Source organism: Orbicella franksi, chromosome 9 (assembly GCF_964199315.1).
Source record: "Orbicella franksi chromosome 9, jaOrbFran1.1, whole genome shotgun sequence".
Classification (NCBI taxonomy): domain Eukaryota; kingdom Metazoa; phylum Cnidaria; class Anthozoa; order Scleractinia; family Merulinidae; genus Orbicella; species Orbicella franksi.
This window is the reverse complement of record NC_138153.1, coordinates 7,032,255-7,058,141: the sequence shown is the minus strand read 5'-3', so window position 1 is coordinate 7,058,141 and position 25,887 is coordinate 7,032,255. Positions and strand designations below refer to the sequence as shown.

General features: G+C 39.6%; 4 protein-coding genes and 1 pseudogene across 4 annotated transcripts; 4 read left to right on the top strand and 1 right to left on the bottom strand.

The window, feature by feature from the left end:
- The first annotated feature begins 2,435 nt into the window (after positions 1 to 2,435).
- On the top strand, positions 2,436 to 4,661 carry LOC145497192 (melatonin receptor type 1C-like). The gene has a single exon (XM_081477002.1). It carries the CDS (start codon positions 2,743 to 2,745, stop codon positions 3,829 to 3,831), a length of 1,089 nt encoding a protein of 362 aa, XP_081333128.1. The 5' UTR covers positions 2,436 to 2,742; the 3' UTR covers positions 3,832 to 4,661.
- A 1,024-nt stretch (positions 4,662 to 5,685) lies between these two features.
- LOC145498686 (uncharacterized) lies at positions 5,686 to 11,718 on the top strand. The gene is made up of 4 exons (XM_081478600.1): positions 5,686 to 5,974; positions 7,263 to 7,874; positions 7,998 to 8,534; positions 9,163 to 11,718. Exons 1-4 carry the CDS (start codon positions 5,782 to 5,784, stop codon positions 9,765 to 9,767), a joined length of 1,947 nt encoding a protein of 648 aa, XP_081334726.1. The 5' UTR covers positions 5,686 to 5,781; the 3' UTR covers positions 9,768 to 11,718.
- Positions 11,285 to 12,747, top strand: LOC145498702 (somatostatin receptor type 4-like; annotated as a pseudogene).
- Positions 12,748 to 12,754: 7 nt separating this feature from the next.
- On the top strand, positions 12,755 to 18,945 carry LOC145498687 (uncharacterized). Its single transcript, XM_081478601.1, has 4 exons — positions 12,755 to 14,625; positions 15,911 to 16,522; positions 16,816 to 17,352; positions 17,828 to 18,945. Exons 1-4 carry the CDS (start codon positions 14,433 to 14,435, stop codon positions 18,427 to 18,429), a joined length of 1,944 nt encoding a protein of 647 aa, XP_081334727.1. The 5' UTR covers positions 12,755 to 14,432; the 3' UTR covers positions 18,430 to 18,945.
- On the bottom strand, positions 18,946 to 22,927 carry LOC145498708 (lipoyl synthase, mitochondrial-like). The gene is made up of 7 exons (XM_081478629.1): positions 22,820 to 22,927; positions 21,993 to 22,051; positions 21,472 to 21,600; positions 21,161 to 21,306; positions 20,565 to 20,635; positions 20,037 to 20,148; positions 18,946 to 19,230 (listed from the first exon to the last, which is right to left on the bottom strand). Exons 1-7 carry the CDS (start codon positions 22,895 to 22,897, stop codon positions 19,157 to 19,159), a joined length of 669 nt encoding a protein of 222 aa, XP_081334755.1. The 5' UTR covers positions 22,898 to 22,927; the 3' UTR covers positions 18,946 to 19,156.
- Positions 22,928 to 25,887: the final 2,960 nt, after the last annotated feature.

The following is a 25,887-nucleotide window of genomic DNA, read 5'->3' as shown; positions in this document are numbered from 1 at the left end:
CCACCACCACCCTTAACTCAAGGTCTGGATCCGCCACTGGGAATAATTCAAAGTGGGAAAAAGGAACTTTAAACGGGTGTAAAAACGTCACTTTTCGAATATTGAATACAGGTTATTTATAATTTGAGTTTTTACAATGAATGAATAACGTGCGAAATCATCGGCGATAAGAAAGTGAAACTACAATAAAACCTTTACACAAACGAAAGAAAATTTTATAACCAAACATCTTTTGAAAGTGTTTTAACACAAAAATAAGATGGTTGGAAATAGTTGCATCTTTTTAACTGCCTTTACTGGTCAGTAAATCTGTCACAATTTCCTGGATTAGCCGAGAAATGAAATCCTTCAACTGAAAAAAAATATATTGCAGGAGACTAGATTTAATTTTTCTTTGGTTACTATTATTTCCTTTTCTCGTTTTCAGTCGATTTGCATGATGTTGGAAACAAAACGTTCAATAACAGGTTTGGGAAGAAAATTAAAATCGTCATGAATTTTCCAGTTAAAACTGTAAGTCACATAATACTGATTAATTTGCCGGCAAACCCCCAAGACTTTGCCTTTCCGGGAGACTATTAGAGGGGGCAATTATCTGGATTTTAATGGTTTGACAAGAAAGGTTAATAAATTGCCTCTGGATAAAATTTTGGGGCCTTATTACGATTAAAATGTTTTTTGACAAAGACAGGATAAATCCACGATGGTATTCTTCGCACAAACTGTATTGTATCATTGGCGTTTTCACAACACAACCGAATGAAATCCTTTGATTTTCTGCCACAAACAGGAAGCTTTATCAGGGTTTCTGACAGGCATGAGGAAATTTCCAACTGACAGATAATTGAAACGTAGAATCCCGCGTTAGTATCTTGATCAGATTGATTTCCACATCAAAAAGAATATATAGAGCAGTAGTGACAGATCCAGACCTTCAGCTAAGGGGGCGGGGGGCGGTTTTGTTTTGCTTGCCCTGCCGGCTTTTCTTCCTTCTGTGATTATTTCTTTCTTTTCCCAAAAGACGGGGGGGGAGGGTCCCTGGGCTCCTCCCCTAGATCCGCCACTGAGCAGAATTTACATCCAAGAATCCTGCGGAATCGAGTTGGCAAAGTTTCAAATTATTTTCCTTTACCAATGGTAAGACCGATTGCTTCCACCCAATACATATTTAAAACTCTGTTTTTTGGCCAATTATACTTTGTATTGAACATTGCCAAGTAATTAGCGTATATTGATTTTATTTTTAATACGAGTCTTAAGCTACATAAATCTTTAAGTGGATACACGCAAGAAAAACTGATTCGAAAATCAAGTTTTTATTTCCTTATTTACTCGGAGCATGCCTTACGAGGCATATAATAATTTTTTTTCTTTTCAGTTCTCTTAATATAACTGCCATGAAAATATTGTAAAGTAAAATAGAACTTTGTATGACATCAATATTGCCCTGAGGAAGATCCATGTCGATCTTAGCTTTGCATTAATTAATCTGGGTGTAGTTGCCAAAATGCAGTCGTTGACCCTTTTAACTTTTCAGTATCATACTATACACAAACTTCCTTTATATCTGTAGCTCTCTTACTCCGCCTGTAGTAAACATTTTTGTTTGGTCACGAGAAGATGACATATGGATAACTTGTCGTTTGTCCTACAGCGCGCCATTTGCCCTATGAATTCATTGCATTGTTAAAATTCACTTCCTTTATAGCAGTGACTTATTAAATAGAGGTTCCAATATTGATTTTGTCTTGAATATTTTTAATTGTGCTCCTAATTTTTCGTTTTTCAATTCCCCCTGCTGTATGAAGTGCGACTACCATGTCATTCTCAGCTCAGGCAAAATCGCAGTATCCTGCGGTACGTGACTGGCTACCTCAACTCGACCTTGCTTTTCCTATTTTATTAGCTTGCAATTTTCTATGAAGGTCTCATTCAAGCCCCTGGCAGGATTTTTCGTGGTGGCGGAGAAAAAGCTAAACCTTTTGAATTTTTTAGTCTAAGCATGTCAGTCAAAGTAAAGTCCTAGACGACACAAAATCTGTTTTTGCTAAGAAAAGAGTGGTTTTTTTTGTTTGTTTTTTTTCTCTGTCTTTCCATAAACACGCAAGAAGAGAAAGAAGGGGAAATTTCGAGTCCATACTGTCTGGCGACCTAATGCTTAGAAAACAATTTATGTATTTTCCTCTTATTTTTATAATGATGAAAAGGTTGCTACGTAACTAGCTACGGTTCGTCATCTTCAGAAATATACAGCCCATATTACCATAACAGAAGTTATCAAGCCGTCCTCTATAGGCCAACTTTTAATAGACAACCCGGTATCAATTACAGTTTAAGCAGGTGAAATTTTGGTCTGCATCACACTCATAAATAATTACTTTGTTTCGTAATCGGCAAAACCTATTCGAAACGTTTCTATCGACAAACGATGAGAACCAAAGAAAGAAACGCGTTTGAAGCGAAGAAACTGAGTTTAATACTATTTCATCGGATCAATCAACTTGTGCGTTGATCGCGGAGGAATTCCGGTATGTTACGACAAAATTTTAACCTGGACGCCGGATTCTTCAGATAAACATAAATTGAAAAGTTTTGTAAACTACATTTGAAGGCGCCAAAAGTCACAACAAAACACCCGGCAAGGAAACTTCATCGGTGAATTTTTCATAATATTATTCGATTTGCTGTTCTCGTTGCAATTACACTGACTTGTGTCTACTCAAGTTCGAGAGAGAGTGAAATATGCGTGCCCAGCAAGATGGATCGCCGAGTGACCTACAAACGGCGCTACACAACAGATGCACAGAAGTCGTGGTCACCGAGAGTTTAACCAGTGGTTGTATGACAATGGCAGGAATTCTTTCCGGTTTCATCGTGTGCCTGGCGATCTACAGGAATGCAAGACTACGCTATGCTATCCACATGTACATTCTGTCATACGCTATTATCGATTTGGTAATGTCACTGTTGGTAATGCCGTTTACGCTCGGTGTCCTGATGAAAGGCGAGTGGATATCTTCCGATTCTGCTTGCCGGTTTCAAGGGTACGCCATCTCAGTGCTCGGCATTTTAACGCTGTTTACGATGACTTTGACCGCCATCGACAGATACATGGCAAGTAAGCACCAACCTAACTATTTGACATTCTTTAAGCGCAAGTACGTTTGCGCTGCTCTCGCGGTTTGTTGGCTTGTGTCCTTTGCAGTCCCTCTGCCATTTACCTTTGATGGAAACAACTTTGTTTTACACCCTGGTTACGCTGTGTGCAGAGAGGAAGTCAAAAGGGAAAGCTACCTTCGAGCGTCCATATTAAAACTCATTGTCGTTGTTATACCACTCGTTGCTATCGCAACATGTTACTGCAGAGCAGGTGCAAATCTGCAGAAAACCTACGTGAACGCGGAGCGCTGGGCACAAGAGGAACGAAGGGAAAAGATAAATTCTTGGAAAGAAGAAGAAGGCAAAACAAGGCTTGTTGCGGCTTTAATACTAGGAACACTTCTTTTCTGGGTTCCTACTTCTGTTTGTGATATAGCTGATGTGTTTACTCACAAACAATGCCTGCCTCGCTCAGTGTACTTGCTGTGCACCCTTCTTGTTAATGTCTCCTGTTGCGTAAAGCCTTTGATCATTGCACACATGGACGAAGACTTCGCCATAGAGTTTAAGAGAATCCTTAAATTACGGAAAAGTAGAAAAGTCGGCATCGATAGCAATGTGGAGGGTAGCAAGCTTGAAGAAGATCCCAAGTTTATGCCAGAAACTAGAAAGTATTACTGTAAAATGGAGGAAGACGAATTTAATCTAAAGAGGGAAGAGTCCACTGTATGACACTTGAGAGGAAACCATTGTAGGAATTTCTGTCGCAGAGTTCAGTCACTCCACACTTCAGTCACTCCCTCCTCTAAGAACCAAGCAACACAAATGCTACTGTGCAATATTTATCTTAAATGCTTTAAAACTTGTTCGTCGATCAGAGCGATCGTTGGCTAAATAAAAAAAGCGCAAAGCGAGGTTTTCTAATTTGTAACTCTCCACTGAAGTTAATACTTTTTGGTACTTTTTAGATCTTTTTTACATGTTTGCGGTTTAATGACAATCAAACCTGAAATGCATTAGTCTAGTAGAACTTTTGTTTCAGAACGGCAATTTTGCTGGAAAATATTATAGGTGAGATGACGAGAAGAACGAAAATGTAGGATACATAATATTAGCGTTATCCTCCCGATGGGATGTGCAAAATAATCTTCTAATTAAGTTAGACTTAAATAATAATAGCTCAATAAGGTAGGAAATCATCAAAGAAGTGCTATTCACCGGAAAGCAATCTAAACATGTACAGTTAAGGAAACTGGACGTTGCAGACTTTTTGCAATTGATGTCATAGAATGCGTTTACACGTTAGGTTGTCGCGAAGTAAAGTTATTGTTGTTGTTGTTGTTGTTGTTGTTGTTGTTGAAGTGCAACGAGGGGAAAATATAGTCACGCGGAGACTGGAAACTGGACTTTCAGTCATTGACGTCACAATCCTACTAATGGTGTCACATTTGCTTTAGTTTCCCGCTCCTTATTTATCACAAGTCCTTCAAGACGTTTTCAATTAAACATTTAAAATAGTATCGATTCACCTCTTCAACACCTTGCATCAGGCCAATGTTAGATTACCCGGCGTTTTGATAAGCAACACAATTTAACCCTTTTTTTTTTTTTTTTACTACAAAACAAAGGCTATGAATTGGTATTTTAGACAATGAAATTTCTATAAACATAAGGCCGCTTTTAGGTACGTTCCAGGGAATTCCCGTTATAATTTTTAAACAGCAGTAGATATGAATGCATGTCAGTTCAAATCAAATTAATGGAAATGTGCTTATATCCTCTGATTTCAAACTGTTCCTCTATTTCTGTACTTATTTCTTGTAATAAGCCCATATTTTAGCTGCAATCGCTTAATGAGGGCCTGGATGGGGTGCTGGAATTTCAGGTTCGGTTATCAAATACATGTGGTGGCGGTTTCTCAGCTATCAGGTTGAGCGGCTTGTTTGAGATCTGATCAGCTCTCACCCTGTTGGTACTGAATTAATTCCTTAATGGAAACTTACTGTTCTTAAAGGATAATTCCGCCATTATAGATAAAGTTATTTTGATTGAAATCTAAGGTTACTATGGCCTTTTCACCCTGAAAAGGTGGCAGTGAGCTATTGAAGACAGTAGCTTTGGGGAGAGAGGTGGTTTTTCTCACATCTTTTGAAGTTGTGCTGCCAACTTTTGTGAGCTTTCGCCGTATTTCTTATCATGTGCGAAGTCTATTCAAGAATTGAGCAGGGAATTTTCAGTTATATCTCTTTGTCCCTTATAGAAAACTTAATGTCCGTTGATATCGAGGAAAACATTTTTGAGTTCGGTTTGGACTTAACCATTAAAAATATTTAGACCAAACGACAAAATGGCAGCTGTTCAAGACAGAAAAGCTGAAATTCGTAAATATATCTCGGGTGAAAATAGTTCAATCTAAAAAAAAAATCCAAATCGATCTAGGGCCCACAATGCTATTTATGCTCATGGAAGAAAATACTCCTTCTATGACATCCAGCCGCTCAAGCACAAAAGCTTGAACAGTAAGATTCTTATTCAGTCAATTTGGAACACTGCAAAGTAAATAAATAATAAAGTTATCATAAACTCCAGATTTTTCGAGGTTATCTGGGTTCATGGTGTAAATAATGTGGCCCATAATCTGCCTAGCTATTTGTGAAAGACTTCGTTGCAGTACAGTTCACAATGACGAGCGCTGGTGGATCTTCCCGCCTTCTTGTTGTTTGCTGTTGTATTTCGTTTGTCAGTGTTTTCTTGTACTGTATTGGTTATGTGAGGCTTGAGTTGGAGATACGAGCTTACAAGGAAAGGCTTGAGACTCTTGAGCAAAGAGAAAAACAGTTAGTGACAACGCCCGTCCCGTCCATTCCAACAAACGGTGAGTACATTAAAGGAGTCTGGTTCCTTTGTCGAACTCACTACCCTGGGTAGAACTTGTTTCTTAGAAAGCCCCTAAACTTTGGAAGTTTTAATTTCTTCCATTTATTGTGAAATCCACAAAGCGCTTTTGAATTAACCGTATTCCCGTCTTCAAGCCAAATTGGTTAGCATTACATACCTTTGTTGTGATCCAAAAGTTAAAAACTAAAACCAACATTGTATTAAACTGCATCTGGCTTTGTCACGGATGTGTAAACTTTAAAGCGTTTGAGACCGACTCGATTGTGCGATGCTATTTTGTTTTCAGTCAATATTAGGAATATTTACAAGTTTAATCGTCCATACAGAAGTTCACAGTTAACCCAAACAATAGATGTTTTTAAATACGAGCAAGAGTATTGTAGATGGCAGATATGTGATTGTAAAGGAGACTATCTTGGTTACTGATTTTGGCTCGAACATCCGGTTGGTTTGTGGACTACACGTGATCAAAATATACGGTCTGCATGCAGCATTCTAGAGTTTCACATTGTTTATTTCTTTACAAAACTTAGATTTTGTTAAGAAAGAAACCTTAACAAACATCGATAACAAGTGAACGCCTTCCATCCGAAAAACCTCCTTCACTTTTTTCTTCTCGATTTCGCTCCCTTGGTAGCTGCCAAGTTATTATAAAGAAACCAATACGTGATCAGAGTATAGCTGGTCTTGCAATTTGAACCTCCTGAACGAAAAGGTAATTTACTTTCTTCAGAGGTCAACAAAACCACTTTGTAGAAAGGTATTCAAAGTATTTTAAAAGCATGATCAGTAGATAGATTTCAGGGGATTAAAAGGATCAGGACATTTCTCGATATCACAGTCGTTATTAATAGCTGAAAAGCCGTAACCTAAGGCTCTGTGTTTTAAATTTCACTCAGTTGAAGAGATAATCCCCGATTCCTGTTCTATCGGGATGTCATGTATCTCACATCATTTCTGGATCGGATTTGCAATTTGATTGACGTGATTCTTGATCGCTGACACCAGCTTTTTCCAGAATTGAATATTAGTTTGGACTTGATTAAGATGAATCCTTTAAACAGAAAACCATCACATTGAAGTCCGATTGAAGTTGTTTAATTTTTGTGTCGAAATCTTGAGCTCGAGTTTTAGAACGAGTGGCCGCCAGCCAACAGGCAATTCTAATTCCTTTAATCATGGCAAATAGGTAACGAGCTTCACCTATCTCTATCAGGGACAACAACTTTCGTTATAACGGCACGACATTTAATCCTTTCTCGCAGAAATTCGCTCCTCGATTGTTGAGTCAATCAGTTCTTCAGCTCAGCAAAGAAACCCTCGAGATGTTGGGTCCTCCAAAGAAGAAAACGATGCCTTATCTACAGAGATACAACAACAAATCACACAATCCGTCAACACTGCAACGAGAAAGATCTGCACTAGTAAAAGCCAGATTTGTGTGCAAGGACCCCCAGGAAAGATCGGACCAAAGGGACCGCAGGGGCCTCCCGGATACCCAGGCCTCCCCGGACCCCCCGGAATAAAGGGCGACAAGGGTGAGCCCGGAGAACCCACCTCACCGACTCCGACTTCTCTGCAGCCATTCAGGGGGGAGCCAGGGAATGTTATTCCTGCCCCAGGGATTGTGGTGACAGCGGCCGTTAAGACCGTCGCTCTGGATCAGTCCGCCATATTCAAGTGTTCACCGGAGAAAAACGTTGATGCAACAGTGACTTGGTCCAAAGAAGAAGGATCTCTTCCCACAGGAAGATATTCAATCATCAAAGGAGCTCTTCATATCAAGAATGCGACAGTAGGTGATAATGGAATGTACGTGTGTACAATTCGTACTGACCAGGGGACCGTACAGGCGTCTGTTACACTCAATGTCAAAGGTAATCAACTTAAGTTTCTTGAGTAAAAACTTATCTCTTATCAGCAAACCTCGTTTAGTCATTTTATCAGTAATAACAGTGTTATCTTCCGCCGCATATAAATAGCGTCGTTTTTCCTTGCAGCTCGTCCTCTCATCTCCCTTCCCACTGGACCGGTATACTCCGAAAGTGGACAGGATGTCAAGCTCTCTAAATGCCAGGTCATTGGATACCCCCCTCCGGTGGTGTCCTGGACCAAACTTTTCGATCAACTTCCCAGTGAAAGAGCAACAGTGCAAGGTCATACCCTAACCATAACAAAGACGGAAAAGAAAGATGCAGGAACATACATCTGCACCGCTACCAACGCTCTGGGCACATCACACGCCATGACAGCTCTGATAGTCAATGTGTTACCTCAGTTTACAGTCAAGCCGCCAGACAAGATAGAACGTTACCACGGACAGTCAGTCACACTCAACTGTTCTGCAAAAGGACACCCAGTACCCAGTGTCACGTGGACAAAATGTAAAGCTGACATTCCAGAGGATCGCTCACAAATGGAAGGAGGACAACTGAAGATAAACAGATTGACGGCAGAAGACAGTGGTACCTATATCTGCTCTGCACGAAGCGAGTTCGTTCATGTGGAGACTGAGGTGCAACTGATTGTAAAGACTGGTAAGCCAACTACTAAGCATTTACGCATGCGCGTTCCCTTGACGAAACGTTGAGTGAACCATAAAGGGGAATGGTTATGAAACCCGACAAAGTTCATTATTGCATTTTTTTTGTTCTCTTTTTTGGCTTTTGCCGTTCACAATAGTTTAACACAATAGCTGCTTACTGCTGACTGAGTTGCAAGCCAATAGAAACGTTTCTGTTATGTAATTCGTGTATGAGCGCAAAACAAAGAATTTGTCACGGTCATTTGATGATTGTCGAGCTTCATAACCATTCACCTCTGTTAACTACGGTTACAACATCAACTTCATAAATGCCTTGTTTTTTATGGCCTTCTTCTTATCTATTTTATTTGTAACTTGTTTCTGTTATCAGTGTCTTTTTTTATCGGTGAAATTTGTCTGGTTTAATCAGTGGGAGAGATAAGCTTGTCATACGTGTAAAATTCAGGTTTTTGGTATACGTTCCTCGGAATGCGGGTTCTGAAACGCAAAAGCGCCTTTTGTATACTGCCATTACTTTGTCTCCCTTTAATCGTGATTTATGGTCATCAATCATTCTATTCTTAAACGAATAAAGCTGCCGGCCCTCTTCTTTCATTGACTGATTTATTTTTTGTCTTCAGCACGAGATTGTGCCGAGCTGTTTTCTGCTGGTTTCAAGGAAGGTGGAGTGTACACAGTCAACCCAACAAAGAAAACCAGTTTTGAAGTGTACTGTGACATGAAGACAGATGGCGGTGGCTGGACTGTCTTTCATAAACGCTTCAATGGGTTTGTTGGATTCTACAGGGACTGGGACGAGTATAAGAATGGCTTTGGTGACGTCAGAGGAGAGTATTGGCTTGGAAACGAAAAGATTCATCAACTGACTGAGATTCCGAGCCAGCTGCGAGTGGAAATCAACACGACATCTAGTGGAAATAAATATGCCAAGTATAGTAATTTTACAGTTACTAACGAGGCAACTAACTACACACTGTTTGTAGATTTCTATTCTGGCTCAGCGAGGGATCAACTTAAAAACCATAACGGTATGGCTTTCACTACCAAGGACCAGGATAATGACAAGCGTAGCAGCGGTAACTGTGCTAAAAGTTGCAGAGGAGCTTGGTGGTATAACGCCTGTTACCACTCGAGTCTGAATAGTAACTATGGAGACAGTTATTATTATTGGTACTGGAGCCCCGTCAAGGGAAGTGAGATGAAACTCAAACCAAAATCTCCGTGAACGACACACTTTAGTTTTCGCCAGGGTAAAGTCGGTTCAAACCGAATGAAAAAGGAGAAAAAGCTTTTTTAAGAAATAATGATTTTTTTTTAAAATAGTTTCTTTTACAATGCATCATGATTTGAAGCTAAAATTATACTCTTTTGAAAGGAGGCCTCCCATCATCTGCATCAAGCACTGAGCCACATCTTTCTCTCCCACGTTTCCTTGGACGTTCTACGCAGCGTCTGTCACTGATGTAAATCACACATCCATTAAATAGAACAGTTTCCAATTAAGCGTCGAAAAACCAGAACCAAAGTAATCACTCTGGCCAATCACAAAGCACCCAGACAATACAGTGAACCAATGAAAACTCGAAGCAAATATAAGTAGATGAGAAGAAGCGCGGGAAAACGAGTGGAAGAGAGTAACAATTGGTTTTGGTTTTACATCTGGATTGGATGACTAAGTGGAGGGTGTTTTTAAGCCTGTCAATCAGCGTAGCAATGCAAAACCAAAGCAAATACAAATTAATTTTGACACTCACGTGAAAACTGCTTCATGATCTTATCATGAACATGTTAGTACTGTGAAAGAATTCCGCGGAGGAAAATATATCTACCCTTCCACTGTCACAGCATGTGCATACAATTAATGTCAGCCAACGACATGTTCAGCTGCCACGCGTGAAACGTGTGTGTCACGCGCACCAAAGGATTGCGAAATACATATTTTTTGCCGTTATTATCATCATCGTTTCTTGATTTCAAATAAAGCATATTCTGTAAATTTCCAAGTACAGGAAACCTTGACTCTCGCGGTTTTAACAAATAAAAATCCAACGTCTTTGCGTCCGTAGACTCGAGAATGGCACGAATGCTGATAACGCGCGTGTAAAGCGCGTTGGACAAAGGACTTGTCAAATTTGATCTTTCGCTTGCCATCTTTCATCTCTCTTTACTTTGCTGGTCTTCCGTACTTCCTTTTCGAGTTTTGAGCAAGTTTGTCAAGAAGAACTCTCCTGTTCAAAAGAAAACAAAGTGCAAATAAATATTACACAAGGAGCTACATTGAAGAGCCGTTTCGTTTGATCTTCGCACAACTATGCAGACTTAGAAATTATGCAAATGACAGTATAAAAGAATTTATACGTGTTCCACCCCGTCACTCTACTCGAGGGCGTGAAAGCAAAGAGGCTGGCAACCCACCCTCTCACCAGACGAGTAAGTCGGGCATGATCTAGTTGTCCGCTTCTATTTTCGCCTGGTCTTGGACTTGTCCCAGGCCAGAGCGATTCCCCATAACTTAGTACCCTGTCCTGAATAACAATGCCCAGGGTAGAATACTACACCATTTGAGACCAAAATGGCCAAAATCGATACCCTATTCTGACCAAAACAGGTAAAAAACCATACTTTTTGGGTCGCAGATACCTGTATAGCCCATGTAAAGGAATGTCCCCATCGCGTTACGGCTCTTTGTTTCGGCTCTTTGTTTCACGCACGTGAAACAAAGAGCTGAAAAAAACGGATGCTATGATCGATCTGGTAATGTCCCTGTTTGTAATGCAGTCTACTCTCGGTGTCCTGATCAAAGGCGAGTGGATATCCGGTTTCAAGGCTACGCCATCTAAGTGCTCGGCATTTTAACGCTGTTTGCAATGACTTTGACCGCCACTGACAGATATATGGCAAGCACGCACCAAGCTAACTATTTGACATTCTTTAAGCGCAAATACGTTTGTGCTGCTGTCGCGCTCTGCTGCCTTGTGTCCTTTGCAGTTTCTCTGTCATTCACCTTGGATGGAAACAACTTTGTTTTACACCCTGGTTACGCTGTGTGTAGAGAAGAAGTGAAAAACGAAAGCTACCTTCGAGCGTTACTTTGAAACTCATCCTCGTTATACCACTCGTTGCTATCGCAACAGGTTACTGCAGAGCAAGTGCAAATCTGCAGAAAACCTACGTGAACGCCGAGCGCTGGGCACAAGAGGAACGCAGAGAAAAGATAAATTCTTGGAAAGAAGAAAAAGGCAAAACAAGGCTTTTTGTGGCTTTAATACCAGGAACGCTTCTTTTCTGGGTTCCTACTTATGCTTGTGATATAGCTGATGCGTTTACTCACACTCAGTGCCTGCCCCGCTCAGTGCACTTGTTGAGCACGCTTCTTGTTAATGTTTCCTGTTGTGTAAAGCCTTTGATCATTGCACACATTGACGAAGACTTCGCCATAGAGCTTAAGAGAATCCTTAAATTACGGAAAAGTAGAAAAGTCGGCATCGATAGCAATGCGGAAGGTAGCAAGCTTGAAGAAGATCCCAAGTTTATGCCAGAAACTAGAAAGTATTACTGTGAAATGGAGGAAGACGATTTTAATATAAAGACCGAAGAGTCCGCTGTATGACTTTCTGTCGCAGAGCCGAGCCACTCCACAGGATTTCTGCTCAAATGGCATGGCTAACCCGAGTTTGTTGATGAGGAAGCAAGAGAGAGGCAAAATAAGGCCCATTTCCCGCCGTCCTCTAAGAACCAAGCAGCACAAATGCTACTGTGCAATATTTAACTTACATGCTTTAACACATGTTCGTCGATCAAAACGATAATTGGCTAAATAATAAAAGAGCGCAGGAAGGATTTCTAATTTGTAACTCTCCAAGCTTAAACCTTTTGGTACTTTTAGATCTTTTTCTTTTCATGTTAAATGCACTAGTCTTGTAGAACGTTTGTTTCAGAACAGCAACTCTGCTGGAAAATATTGTAGGTCCGCACTTGACGAGAAGAACGAAAATGCAGCCGGAATATATGATATTCGCGTTAACCTCCCGACGGGATGTGCAAAATAATCTTCAAATCAAGTCAAACTTAAATAATAGCCCAATAAGGTTGGAAATCATCAAAGGAGTACTATTAACCGAAAAACAGTATAAACGGGTAAGAAAACTGAGCTTAGCAGAGTTTTTGACATATCAATAATAATAATAATAATCATAATAATAATCACTTTCTTTAAGTGTCGATGTATTTAGCACTAATGTACTAATTGGGGACACTGTAAATAGATAAAAAAATATTTCAAATATAACATAAACTATTAAGAATCCCAACTGGTTGGAGGCTGACCAGTTGGCTGTTTACACAACGCGGTCGAGGAGTTGAACTCGGGGTTACCGAGAACAAATCCAGATAGTGGAAGGGCGGAGGATTTGAACCAGGGACCTTCAGATTTCAAATTCAGCGCCCTAAACCACTCAGCCACACCGCCTCCCATAGAATGCTTTATGCATGGGGTTATCAAGAAGTGGAACCATGAGAGCAAAAATAGTCACGCGGTTCAGTAGTCACGCGGAGACCTGGAAACTGGACGTCGTTGGCGTCACTGTCCTTTGTTTCATAATGCGTCACATTCACAATGTTGTCTTTTACGCTCGTTTAGTTGGAAGAAAGAATTTAACACATCCTTCTTTGAACTTTCAGTACGACCGAACAGACTTATAGTCCGGCGGAACTGGCTATCGGGCAAAACGGTCAGTTTATACCCTAATGTTAGGTTCAAGGGCGTTTTGATATGCAACACAACTACAATACATAAGGAAAGTGTTCACCTTGGCTCTTTTTTACTATAAAGCAAAGGCTATTGATTAGTACTTGACATAAATATAAACTTAACATAAGTTCCAGAAGTTTCAAAACTGTTGTAGATATGAGTTCATGACCCTTGAAATGAAATTATTTGAAATGCGCTCATAATTATATCCTCTGATGTCAACCTGTTCCTCTATTCCTGTATTTATTACTTGTAATATATAAGCCCATACTTTAGCTACAATCGCTTAGTGAGGGCCTTGATGGAGTGCTGGATTCTCAGGCTCGGTTATCAGTTACATGTAGTGGCGGTTTCTCTGTCATCAGGCTTATTAATGAGCGGCGTGTTTGAGATCTCATCAGCTCTCACGCTGTTGATACTGAATTAATTCCTCAATGGAAACTTATAATTTCAGAGTTTAATTACTTTGATTGAAACCTACGGTTACTATGGCCTCTTCACCCTTGCAAGAAACACACATGGTGGCGGTGAACTATTGAAGACAATGTTTTTGGAGAGGGAGGAGGTTTTTCTCGCGATTTTTGAAGTTGTGCTGCCCAGTTTTGTAAGCTTTCGTTGTATTTTTCATCACGCGAACAGTCTATTTAAGAACTGAGCAGGGAATTTTCAGGACTGTATCTTTCTTTAATTATTTCTTGTAGAAAAATTTATGTCCTTTGATACCGCGAAAAAAAAAATTTTCGAGCTCGGTTTGGATTTACCCATTGAAAATATGCAGATCAAACGACAAAATGGCAGCTATTCAAGACAGAAAAGCTGTAATTCGTTAAGATATTTCGGGTGAAAACAGTTCAATCTAAAACAAAACTCCAAATCTAGAACGCACAATGCTATTTATGCTCATGCCAGAAAATACTTCTCGTATGACATCCAGGCGCTCAAGCACAAAAGCATAACATTTTTAAGCTGCTTGAACAATGGGATTATTATTCTGTCAATTTGGAAAACTACCAAGTAAATAAATAATAAAGTTATCATAAACTCAAGGTTGTTCGAGGTTATCTGGGTTCATGGTATAAATAATGTGGCTCACAATCTGCCTAGCTATTCGTGAAAGACTTCGTTGCAGTACAGTTCACAATGACGAGCGCTGGTGGATCTTCCCGCCTTCTTGTTGTTTGCTGCTGTGCGTCGCTTGTCAGTGTTTTCTTGTACTGTATTGGTTATGTGAGGCTTGAGTTGGAGATACGAGCTTACAAGGAAAGGCTTGAGGCTCTTGAGCAAAGAGAAAAGCAGTTAGTGGCAACGCCCGTCCCGTCCATTCCAACAAACGGTGAGTGCATTAAAGTCTGGTTCCTTTGTCGAACTCATTAACCGGGTTAGAACTTCTTTCTTAGAAAGCCCCTTAACTTTGGAACTTTTAATTCCTTCCACTTATTATGAAATCAACCAAACGCTTTTGTATTAACCGATCGAATTCCCGTTTTCAAGCCAAGCTGATCCGCGACTTTTGCTAGCTCGGCATCACCTTTGTTGTGATCCGAAAGTTAAAAACTAAAACCAACATTGTGCTGAACTGCATCCGACTTGAACACGGATATCGGTGAACTTCAAAGAGTTTGAGACCGACTCAATGTTGCGATGCTATTTTGTTTTCAGTCAACATTAAGAATATTTTCAAGTTCACAGTTAAGCCAAACAATAGATGTTCTTAAATACAAGCAAGAGTATTGTAGATGGCAGATATGTGATTGTAAAGGAGACTATCTTGGTTACTGATTTTGGCTCGAGCATCTGTTGGTTTGTGGACTACACGTGATCAAAATAAACGGTCTGCATGCAGCATTCTAGAGTTTCAAATTGTTTATTTGTTTACAAAACATAAATTTTGTTAAGAAAGAAACCTTAACAAACATCGATAAGAACTGAACGCCTTCCAACCGAAAAACCTCCTTCACTTTTTTCCTCTCGATTTCGTTCCCTTGGTAGCTGCCAAGTTATTATAAAGAAACCAATACGTGATCAGAGTATAGCTGGTCTTGCAATTTGAACCTCCTGAACGAAAAGGTAATTTACTTTCTTCAGAGGTCAACAAAACCACTTTGTAGAAAGGTATTCAAAGCATTTTAACAGCATGATCAGTACGATAGATTTCAGGGGATTAAAAGGATCAGGACATTTCTCGATATCACAGTCGTTATTAATAGCTGAAAAGCCGTAACCTAAGGCTCTGCGTGTTAAATTTCACTCAGTTGAAGAGATAATCCCTGATTCCTGTACTGTCAGGATGTCATGTATCTCACATCATTTCTGGATCGGATTTGCAATTTGATTGACGTGATTCTTGATCGCTGACACCAGCTTTTTCCAGAATTGAATATTAGTTTGGACTTGATTAAGATGAATCCTTTAAACAGAAAACCATCACATTGAAGTCTGATTGAAGTTGTTTAATTTTTGTGCCGAAATCTTGAGCTCGAGTTTTAGAACGAGTGGCCGCCAGCCAACAGGCAATTCTAATTCTTTTTATCATGGCAAATAGGTAACGAGCTTCACCTATCTCTATCAGGGACAACAACTTTCATTATAACGGCACGACATTTAATCCTTTCTCTCAGAAATTCACCCCTCGATTGTGGAGTCGATCAGTTCTTCAGCTCAGCAAAGAAACCCTCGAGATGTTGGGTCCTCCAAAGAAGACAACGATGCCTTATCTCCAGAGATACAACAACAAATCACACAATCCGTCAACACTGCAACGAGAAATATCTGCACTAGCAAAAGTCAGATTTGTGTGCAAGGACCCCCAGGAAAGATCGGACCGCAGGGGCCGCAGGGGCCTCCCGGATACCCAGGCCTCCCCGGACCCCCCGGAATAAAGGGCGACAAGGGTGAGCCCGGAGAACCCACCTCACCGACTCCGACTTCTCTGCAGCCATTCAGGGCGGAGCCAGGGAATGTTATTCCTGCCCCAGGGATTGTGCTCACACCGGCCGTTAAGACCGTCGCTCTGGATCAGTCTGCCATATTCAAGTGTTCACCGGAGAAAAACGTTGACGCAACAGTGACTTGGTCCAAAGAAGAAGGATCTCTCCCCACAGGAAGATATTCAATCATCAAAGGAGCTCTTCATATCAAGAATGCGACAGTAGGTGATAATGGAATGTACGTGTGTACAATTCGTACTGACCAGGGGACCGTACAGGCGTCTGTTACACTCAATGTCAAAGGTAATCAACTTAAGTTTCTTGAGTAAAAACTTCTCTCTGATCAGCAAACCTCGTTTAGTCATTTTATCAGTAATAAGATTGTCGTTTCTGATTCATCTCTATCTGTAACGTGGGTTGGTACCCAAGTACAACTCCTTGTAATTATATCTTTTTAATGCAGCTATTTCCAATTACACAAGCCATTCACTCCTATAACCGTTAATTAAATGTAATTGGAACTTTTCGCGTGACAAATAATACAGTTAACAGTGTTATCTTCCGCCGCATATAAATAGCGTCGTTTTTCCTTGCAGCTCGTCCTCTCATCTCCCTTCCCACTGGACCGGTATACTCCGAAAGTGGACAGGATGTCAAGCTCCCTAAATGTCGGGTCATTGGATACCCCCCTCCGGTGGTGTCCTGGACCAAACTTTTCGATCAACTTCCCAGTGAAAGAGCAACAGTGCAAGGTCATACCTTAACCATAACAAAGACGGACAAGAAAGATGCAGGAACATACATCTGCACCGCTACCAACGCTCTGGGCACATCACACGCCATGACAGCTCTGATAGTCAATGTGTTACCTCAGTTTACAGTCAAGCCGCCAGACAAGATAGAACGTTACCACGGACAGTCAGTCACACTCAACTGTTCTGCAAAAGGACACCCAGTACCCAGTGTCACGTGGACAAAATGTAAAGCTGACATTCCAGAGGATCGCTCACAAATGGAAGGAGGACAACTGAAGATAAACAGATTGACGACAGAAGACAGTGGTACCTATATCTGCTCTGCACGAAGCGAGTTCGTTCAAGTGGAGACTGAGGTGCAACTGATTGTTAAAACTGGTAAGCCGACTGTTTAACATACATACGGGCTGTCTTTTAATGAAAAGTTGAGTAATAACCATCATTAAACTACAAATTTGATTGGATGACAAAGTGGCAAGAGTTTTTGAAGCAATCGATCAGCAAAGTAATGCGAAACCAGAGAGAATACGAAACACTTTCGATACTCAAGTGAAAACTGCTCCATGACCTTATCATGAACATGTCTATTTTATTTGTATCTTGTTTCTTTTGTCCCTTGTTGGTTAAATTAATAAGGACCTAAAGATTGTCATGTAACTTAGTAGGTTACTGGCATACGTTTCTCGAAATCCGGAATCTAAATAGCACAAGCGCTCTTTGTATACTATCATGACTTTGTTTTTCTTTAACCGTGAGTTGTGGAAAAGAATCATTTTATTTGCAAATGAGTTAGAAAACACAACTAAACTTTGAAGCTGCCAATTTTTCCATTGACTAATTGTTTTGTCTTCAGCCCGAGACTGCACAGAGCTGTTTTCTGTTGGCTTCAAGGAAAGTGGAGTGTATACAGTCAACCCAACAAACAAAACCAGTTTTGAAGTGTACTGTGACATGAAGACAGATGGCGGTGGATGGACTGTCTTTCATAAACGCTTCAATGGGTTTGTTGGATTCTACAGGGACTGGGACGAGTATAAGAACGGCTTTGGTGACGTCAGGGGAGAGTATTGGCTTGGAAACGAAAAGATTCATCAACTGACTGAGATTCCGAGCCAGCTGCGAGTGGAAATCAACACAACATCCAATGGGAATAAATATGCCATGTATAGTAATTTTTCGGTTACTAACGAGGCAACTAACTACACACTGTTTGTTGGTTTCTATTCTGGCTCAGCGAGGGATCAACTTAAAAACCATAACGGTATGGCTTTCACTACCAAGGACCGGGATAATGACAAAAGCAGCGGTAACTGTGCTATAAACTACAGAGGAGCTTGGTGGTATCACAACAGTTACCACTCGAGTCTGAATAGTAACTATGGAGACAGTGATTATTTTTGGTACTGGAGCCCCCTCAAGGGAAGTGAGATGAAACTCAAACCAAAATCTCCGTGAACGACACATTTTAGTTTTTGCCGGGGTAAAGTCCGTTCAAACCGAATGAATCAGGAGAAAAAGCTTTTAAAAAATAATGATTTTTTTAAAAATAGTTTCTTTTACAGTGCATCATGATTTGTAGCTAAAATGGTACTCTTTTCAAGGTGGCCTTCCATCATCTGCACCAAGCAACCACATCTTTCTCTCCCACGTTTCCCTGGACATTCTACGCAGCGTCTGTCAGTGATGTAAATCACAGATCAATTAAATAGAGCAGTTTCCAATTAAGCGTCGAAAAACCAAAACCAAAGTAATCACTCTGGCCAATCACAAAGCACCCAGACAATTCAGAGAACCAATCAAAACACGAAGCAAATATAAGTAGATGAGAAGAAGCGCGGGAAAACAAGTGCGACAGAGTCACAATTCGTTTGGTTTTACTTCTGATTGGATGACTAAGTGGAGGGTGTTTTTAAGCCTGTCAATCAGCGTAGCAATGCAAAACCAAAGCAAATACCAATTATTTTTGCCGTTATCATCATCATCGTTTCTTGATTTCAAATAAAGCATATTCTGTAAATTTCCAAGTACAGGAAACCTTGATTCTCGCGGTTTTAACAAATAAAAATTCAACGTCTTTGCGTCCTAGACTTAATGTCTCGAGAATGGCACGAATGCTGATAACGCGCGTATAAAACGCGTTAGACAAACAAGTTGTCAGATTTGACCTTCCACTTGCCACCTTTCATCTCTCTGTACTTTGCTGATCTTCTGTACTTCCTTTTCGAGTTTTGAGCAAGTTCGTCAGGAAGAACTCTCCTGTTCAAAAGAAAAAGTAAAAATAAATATTTTACATGGACTGAGCTACATTGTAGAGCCGTTTTCGTAGGATCTTCGTATAACACTTCAAAGTGTTTCCGTTTCGTATTACCCAATCAGAAAATAGCGCGAACACTCCCGAGAACACATCATCATCACGACAGAACAGTACGTCGTGTTGCGACGAAAACCGCAGGGTTAGGATGTTACTAAGCAAAAACACTGGGCCCGGTTGTAAGTGTGAACAAAACAAACTAAGCAGTAGAGAGATTTATTGGGTGGTTAACGCCTTTCTTTGAGCAACAGGGACCAGATGGTGAACTGTCGACGTAAACATGGAGTGCTTAAGCTATTGCAAAGAAAACCAAGGCTGCTAACAGTATGGGATACAAAATTTTAAAAGGCCATCTAGCAGCAAAACACATATGCCTATTCAATAGCAACCCAAAGCCACCTACAACAGAATGTTTTCCCAGACAATCGAGTTTCGCCGGGGCTTGGAAATTGTTTTTACTACAGGACTTACTTTACTAAAGGAAAACAATTATGTCTGTTCGTCTGTTTGTTACATGCAGCTAGTTAGTTAAAATGATTGTCTTTATTAAACTAATTTTTATCTAATTTCTACGCATATTGTAAGGTTTACAGATTTTTACTTTTTAATTTTTAGCAGGGTCTCTATTGATAGCAGTTTTATTCATACAGCTGATAGAGTTACCAAGAAAAATAAAGGTTTACTTACTTATTGTTTGTATGTCTGTGTTGGAGCGCGAAAAGGCTAACAGAGTATGTAGTTTTTTACTCACCCGCTTTGTAAGAGGATCGTACAAGCGGTCCGCTCGCTGTATACGCAAAGCCGAGTTCATTTCCAACTGACTCCCAGTGTTTGAACTTCTCAGGAGTAATGTACTCAGTGACCTAAACAAGAAATAAAGAAAGAATAAGATAACATAAAGCTAACTTGAGGAATAGGCAATGCCTGAACACTTACGCGCTTATGTATAAGCAAGCTAAATTACTATAAGTACAACAGAAGTCCTATTGACGCCATTAACTGATACGGGACACGTTTGAAATGAAATTTATGACTTCCTAAAGATGTAACTAAGGCTCTATAGCAAAGATATCAGTGACTTCACCTATTGTTATTAATATGCCAACCAGAGAACTACTGGCTCGTGAAACAAAGAGTTCTTTTGTTTAACGTTTTGGACATTTAAATAACAAAAACAATGTTTGTAAACAGATATCTTCCCGATTCTCATGTAGGGAATAGGACACGATGGTTAAAGATATAACTACCTTCTTGGCTATCTGCGTGAAAGTTACGTTACCTTAAGATGTAGCCTTGTTGGTTGCATGTACTGTCCTAATGTCACGCAATCTACATTAGCTTCACGGAGATCTGTTAAGCAAAGGGAAGATTAAGTAAAAGCAAGAGACACAATTTAGAGCAAACATGACTATGTTCTCAGGAATTTCTTCATGCTAAAACAAAAATCCATACACAGCTATACTCTGCAACCACACTCCACCCCCGCCCCCCCCTCCTCAAACTCTTTTCCCAGTCTCTCGTCCACACACAACAGGTTAACTTCCTTTCTCTGCCAAGGGAATTCTTTATCACACTGAGTAGTCACAAGATCTCAAATAGAACAGAAAGCTATAGCACTGAATAGCTCTTACAGAACTCAAGACCTCTGTATTTACAAGCCCCTCCTCCCAACATCTGTTACCTTGCACCTCTTAAGAAGTACCATACTTAACTAAAACAGCAAGGGAAACAAAAGAACCAGTGTTGTGCTTGCGTGTAAATTAATCAATCAGAGTTTCCTTGACAAGAAAAGTTTATAAATAAAAGAAAAGGTACATGTATAGGTATTGAAACTGTTGTAAATTGATTGGTTAACAGAAATGGAGTGATTTATACCTTTCATTGCTTGTAGGACCTCATGATCTGCTTCACCCAGTCCCAGCATCAAAGAACTTTTAGTCACCATGTTAGGCTGAATTCGCTTCACATGCCTTAGCACTTCCAGGGACTGTCTGTAGTTTGCTCTAGGGTCACGCAGAAGCCTTCAATAAAGCAATAATCCATTAAACTAACAAGTACAACCTCATAGATGCAGCAGACATGATAATGGTGCTGGAAGAGCAAGATAAAGTTACACTTGTCCGAAACTGGTCCACACAGCTGAGTCTAAGAATTGTTAATAATGGGATAAAAATAAGTGAACTCACAACTGTAGCCTGTTAACTGTCTCCACATTGTGAGCGTACACATTCAGTCCTGATTTGACAACAGCCTCTACACCTTTGAGATCACCTCGGAAATCTCCAGTCAAACATTCCACAAGAATGGACGGATTTCTAAAGAGCATTTAAGGAAGAAAAAGCATGACAAGATGTCCCTATCCACACACTTGCAATCCTAAACATTATAACAAATTTTTAAACAACTGACCATCTTCAAATTAAATCTGGAAGTACCCCAAGAAGAGATACAGTATATACAAATATTGTATTCGAATAAATCATTACTGTGTGATGTAAAAGCATGCTGGTTGCAAGTATGGTACATGTAATCTGATTGGCTGAGGTTTTGATTTTGGATCTGATTGGTTGAGAACACAATAAATCAACATCCATCTCAATTAATTCCACAGCTGCACACTGATCAGTGCTGCACAAAAATTTCAATGATCTACAATCATTTAAAATTATAGCAAAAGGTACATAATATTATGTAATCTTTCTTTTACCTCTTTTTGATTTGTATCACTGTCTCCGCAAAATGAGCAGCTCCACCATCTGGTAGGTCGTGAAAAAAGAAAGACAAAAATGTTTGCAAATTACACGATTACTTAAAAGACATTCATAGTGAGCTCTTGATTCTGAGATGATATAATTAATTAAATCTTAAATTAGTGTTACATTATGTGCATGTTTAATAAATTTGTATGAATGTTGAAAGAATGCTCGTGATGTCCAGAATTTTAACAAAATGTACTGAATACTGATCCTTTAGTATAACTAAAATATTCAGTGTTACTAAATAAAATCAATTGATTAAATGTCGACTCTTTTTTCTAATGATAGAATTTTTAGCTCCTTGATGATATGCTTTACGTAGGATGATGTTTATTTCTGTTGCTTCATTTATAATACAAATCATAATACAGTCATGATTTGTATATTTGCAAAATATGACATTTTGAAAATTTTCAAATCTGGTTTGTGGTCAAATTTGAAGGGTAATGAGAGGAAAAGTAACCATCATCATTACGTTTTCAGTTTTACATCACCTGTATGACCACGTCAGAGAGCATCAGGTGTACCGAAATGTCAATTTCACTTTTAATTACGATAGGTTTGGTTTTGGTTCGCTCTTCCTCTGAGAGAATCGTCCGTTTTACCATGTGTTAGTTCAGACCCCTATCTTTTAAATTAGCCAAAGGTTTAAACTATTAAAATCAATTCAATCTGGTCTGTGGTTAAGCAGCTGAATATGGGGATACCTGTTTGTATTTGGTTGTTTCCCTGAGAAGTAATTTAAAAAAAGAGTTATTTGTTCAAAATGCAGCCTACCATCTCTGTCAACAGAGGTGATAACTATGTAGTCCAGACCCCAGCGACTGATGGCCTCTGCAGTGTTAGATGGCTCCATGGGATCAGGCGGAGGGGGTTTCTTGTTGCTTTTCACAGAGTAGAATCTTATACAGGCTCCTGTGCATTGGTCACCGAGTATCTGAAATATATCAGAATCATTGAGAATTTTGCCAACTGAAGAAACAAGGAATACTATGCCAATCTTGAGAGCAAACGGAGGTTTCGGTCAGTTAGAATACAGTGTCAATATTTAGTGCACTGTTTCTTGACAAGCATATTTTGAACGATTTTATTAAAATTTCTGGCTGTACAAACTGATTAAGGTATAAAATTTTAACACAAATGTACCACTATTTGCATGCAGAGTATGTACTCAAGTGGTTAAAAGAGTACACACGTACCAGTATGACTACATGTACATGTATAGAAACTACTGTACATTAACTTTCCTTAACTCCTTTATTTGCCGTTGTTGTTGTTGTTTTTTTATGTACACACCGATATTGATGGTTGCTGTTGCTGTTTCATGTTCCCCTCCACCCCAGCATTCACTAATATAGGGGCACTTGGCTTCTTCACAAACCTACACAAACATATAATCCAAAATATCGCAACAAAATGACCTGACCACAACAATACTGTGATAAGTAATAATAATTTTAATTGTATGCTAAATAAAACGTAAAGCAGTTATACATAAGGAAGGGACAAGTGAACTAGTGTACCAGACCTATTTTTCATCACTGTTAGGGGACTTAAAGATTCTAAGACTTTCAGACTCTTAAAAACACTTTGAGACTCTTAAGAGCAGCTTCGCCTAAATATCAACTAGACTTGGAAATAGCGAAAAAATCGAATTTCTTCAAACTCGCCCAGAATGAAGCCCTACGGACACTAGTTACAAAAATATCGTTTTAAGTTCGATAAATCAAAAATTATTTTTTTCCGCAATTTTTTCGTTTCGATGCCCCAAATCTGCCAAAATCCATCGAAAATGAGCGGCATATTCAGAGGCTCGTAAACTCAAAAGCAAAAATCTTCATTACAAACTGATTGCACGTCGTATTTGTACTTCCTTTCTTGTCTATTTAGAGCTAAATAGATCGTGATTTGATTAGCACTTAAATATTTGACGAATTTTTTAAGTTAACGACCCAAGACAGCTTTACAAGAGGTCTACATTTAGCCTATTTTCAAATGCTAAAAAGGCGTTCTGGTACACGGCTTTTCCCAAAACGACTAGTTTGGTCTGAAAGAGCATTGTTTCTTCTTCAAATTAGTGAAATAAAATTTTTGGGTAAATAAAATCGCGAGCGCTGAGATAGCGAACTAAATGCAGCACTTCGTCCTACTGAGTGAACAAAGTAGAATCAAGCACTTTTAAAGGGTAATGGAACTTGACTCTAGCTTTTAACTGTTCATGAAGACAGCCAATTTCACTTTACATTTTTGGGGATTGTTTATTTTGGGGTTACCCATGGAAACTGTCAGTGGGGTTAAGTGAGTTTTACGACAAACGTGCGGTCGGCATGTGCATGGAATTTAAGCTAATTTATAGCAGCGGGCAGGTCACGGAACATTAAACATTTCTTCTTTTAGAGGTTTCCAAATCTTGATCCAGCTTCTTTTGAAGGTTAATCCAAGAAGACGACTCTTCTATAAATATAAATATTCAGGTAAGTATCGGCTAACATGCGTCAAGTTTGCAAATTTCACTGGAATTGACTGCAATTCAATTGTCAGCAAACAAAGTTATTGTGTCAAAATGCGCCCTTTAGCCCCGTCTTTGACCCTGCAAGATTTCATATCTGGAAATAGTTTCTTGCAATCATGGTTTCGGAGAGATATCACTAGAAATTGTTTCAAAATAACGAAGCGTTTGCCCCCCTTCCGGGTTTTCTTGCAGTAATCGGTTTCGTTACCCTCGGGTCAAAGGTCACGTTTTCAGGACGAAGTGCTGCATTTAGTTCGCTATCTCAGCGCTCGCGATTTTATTTACCCAAAAATTTTATTTCACTAATTTGAAGAAGAAACAATGCTCTTTCAGACCAAACTAGTCGTTTTGGGAAAAGCCGTGTACCAGAACGCCTTTTTAGCATTTGAAAATAGGCTAAATGTAGACCTCTTGTAAAGCTGTCTTGGGTCGTTAACTTAAAAAATTCGTCAAATATTTAAGTGCTAATCAAATCACGATCTATTTAGCTCTAAATAGACAAGAAAGGAAGTACAAATACGACGTGCAATCAGTTTGTAATGAAGATTTTTGCTTTTGAGTTTACGAGCCTCCGAATATGCCGCTCATTTTCGATGGATTTTGGCCGATGTGGGGCATCGAAACGAAAAAATTGCGGAATAATTTTTGATTTATCGAACTTAAAACGATATTTTTGTAACTAGTGTCCGTAGGGCTTCATTCTGGGCGAGTTTGAAGAAATTTGATTTTTTCGCTATTTCCAAGTCTAGTTGATATTTAGGCGAAGCTGCTCTTAAGACTCTTTGAGTCTCTTATTCTGCATATTGCATTACATTACTTTTAATTACTAAAATTAGGAGGGAAGGAAACGATTGTAGGACTTTCTGTCGCAGAGTTCAGTCACTCCACAGGATTTCTGCTGAAGTGGCTAACCCGAGTTTGTTGATAAGAAAGCAAGAAAGAGGCAAAATAATACCCATTTCCCGGCCGTCCTCTAAGAACCAAGCAACACAAATGCTACTGTACAATATTTATCTTAAATGCTTTAAAACATGTTCGTTGATCAGGGCCGGGTTGTTCGAAAGCCGGTTACCGCTAAACCAGGATAAAAAGTTAACCGAAGTATCCATTTTCTTTGTATAAAAATGTTTTCCATTGATTATGTTTTGCGTAGTTTGAGGTTTTTCAAACTCAAACCTGAAGGAAAAACAATATAAACAGGAACCTGCACCCAAAAGTTGCAAACCTGAAATCAAAATTCTCGCTAATCCTGGGTTAGCTTAACCGGGCTTTGAACAACCCGGCCCTGAACGATAAGTGACCCCGACGGGATGTGCAAAATAATCTTCAAATCA

Excerpts from the sequence above, each read along its gene's own strand:
- LOC145497192 (XM_081477002.1), top strand. The coding sequence starts at position 2,743 with ATGCGTGCCCAGCAAGATGGATCGCCGAGTGACCTACAAACGGCGCTA.
- LOC145498686 (XM_081478600.1), top strand. The coding sequence starts at position 5,782 with ATGACGAGCGCTGGTGGATCTTCCCGCCTTCTTGTTGTTTGCTGTTGT. Across the intron at positions 5,975-7,262 it reads CCCGTCCATTCCAACAAACG|AAATTCGCTCCTCGATTGTT; the intron begins GTGAGTACATTA and ends CCTTTCTCGCAG. Across the intron at positions 7,875-7,997 it reads TGTTACACTCAATGTCAAAG|CTCGTCCTCTCATCTCCCTT; the intron begins GTAATCAACTTA and ends TTTTCCTTGCAG.
- LOC145498687 (XM_081478601.1), top strand. The coding sequence starts at position 14,433 with ATGACGAGCGCTGGTGGATCTTCCCGCCTTCTTGTTGTTTGCTGCTGT. Across the intron at positions 16,523-16,815 it reads TGTTACACTCAATGTCAAAG|CTCGTCCTCTCATCTCCCTT; the intron begins GTAATCAACTTA and ends TTTTCCTTGCAG. Across the intron at positions 17,353-17,827 it reads GCAACTGATTGTTAAAACTG|CCCGAGACTGCACAGAGCTG; the intron begins GTAAGCCGACTG and ends TTTTGTCTTCAG.
- LOC145498708 (XM_081478629.1), bottom strand. The coding sequence starts at position 22,897 with ATGGAGCCATCTAACACTGCAGAGGCCATCAGTCGCTGGGGTCTGGAC. Across the intron at positions 22,052-22,819 it reads TCACCTCTGTTGACAGAGAT|GACCTACCAGATGGTGGAGC; the intron begins GGTAGGCTGCAT and ends TTCTTTTTTCAC. Across the intron at positions 20,636-21,160 it reads GGTCCTACAAGCAATGAAAG|ATCTCCGTGAAGCTAATGTA; the intron begins GTATAAATCACT and ends TTTGCTTAACAG.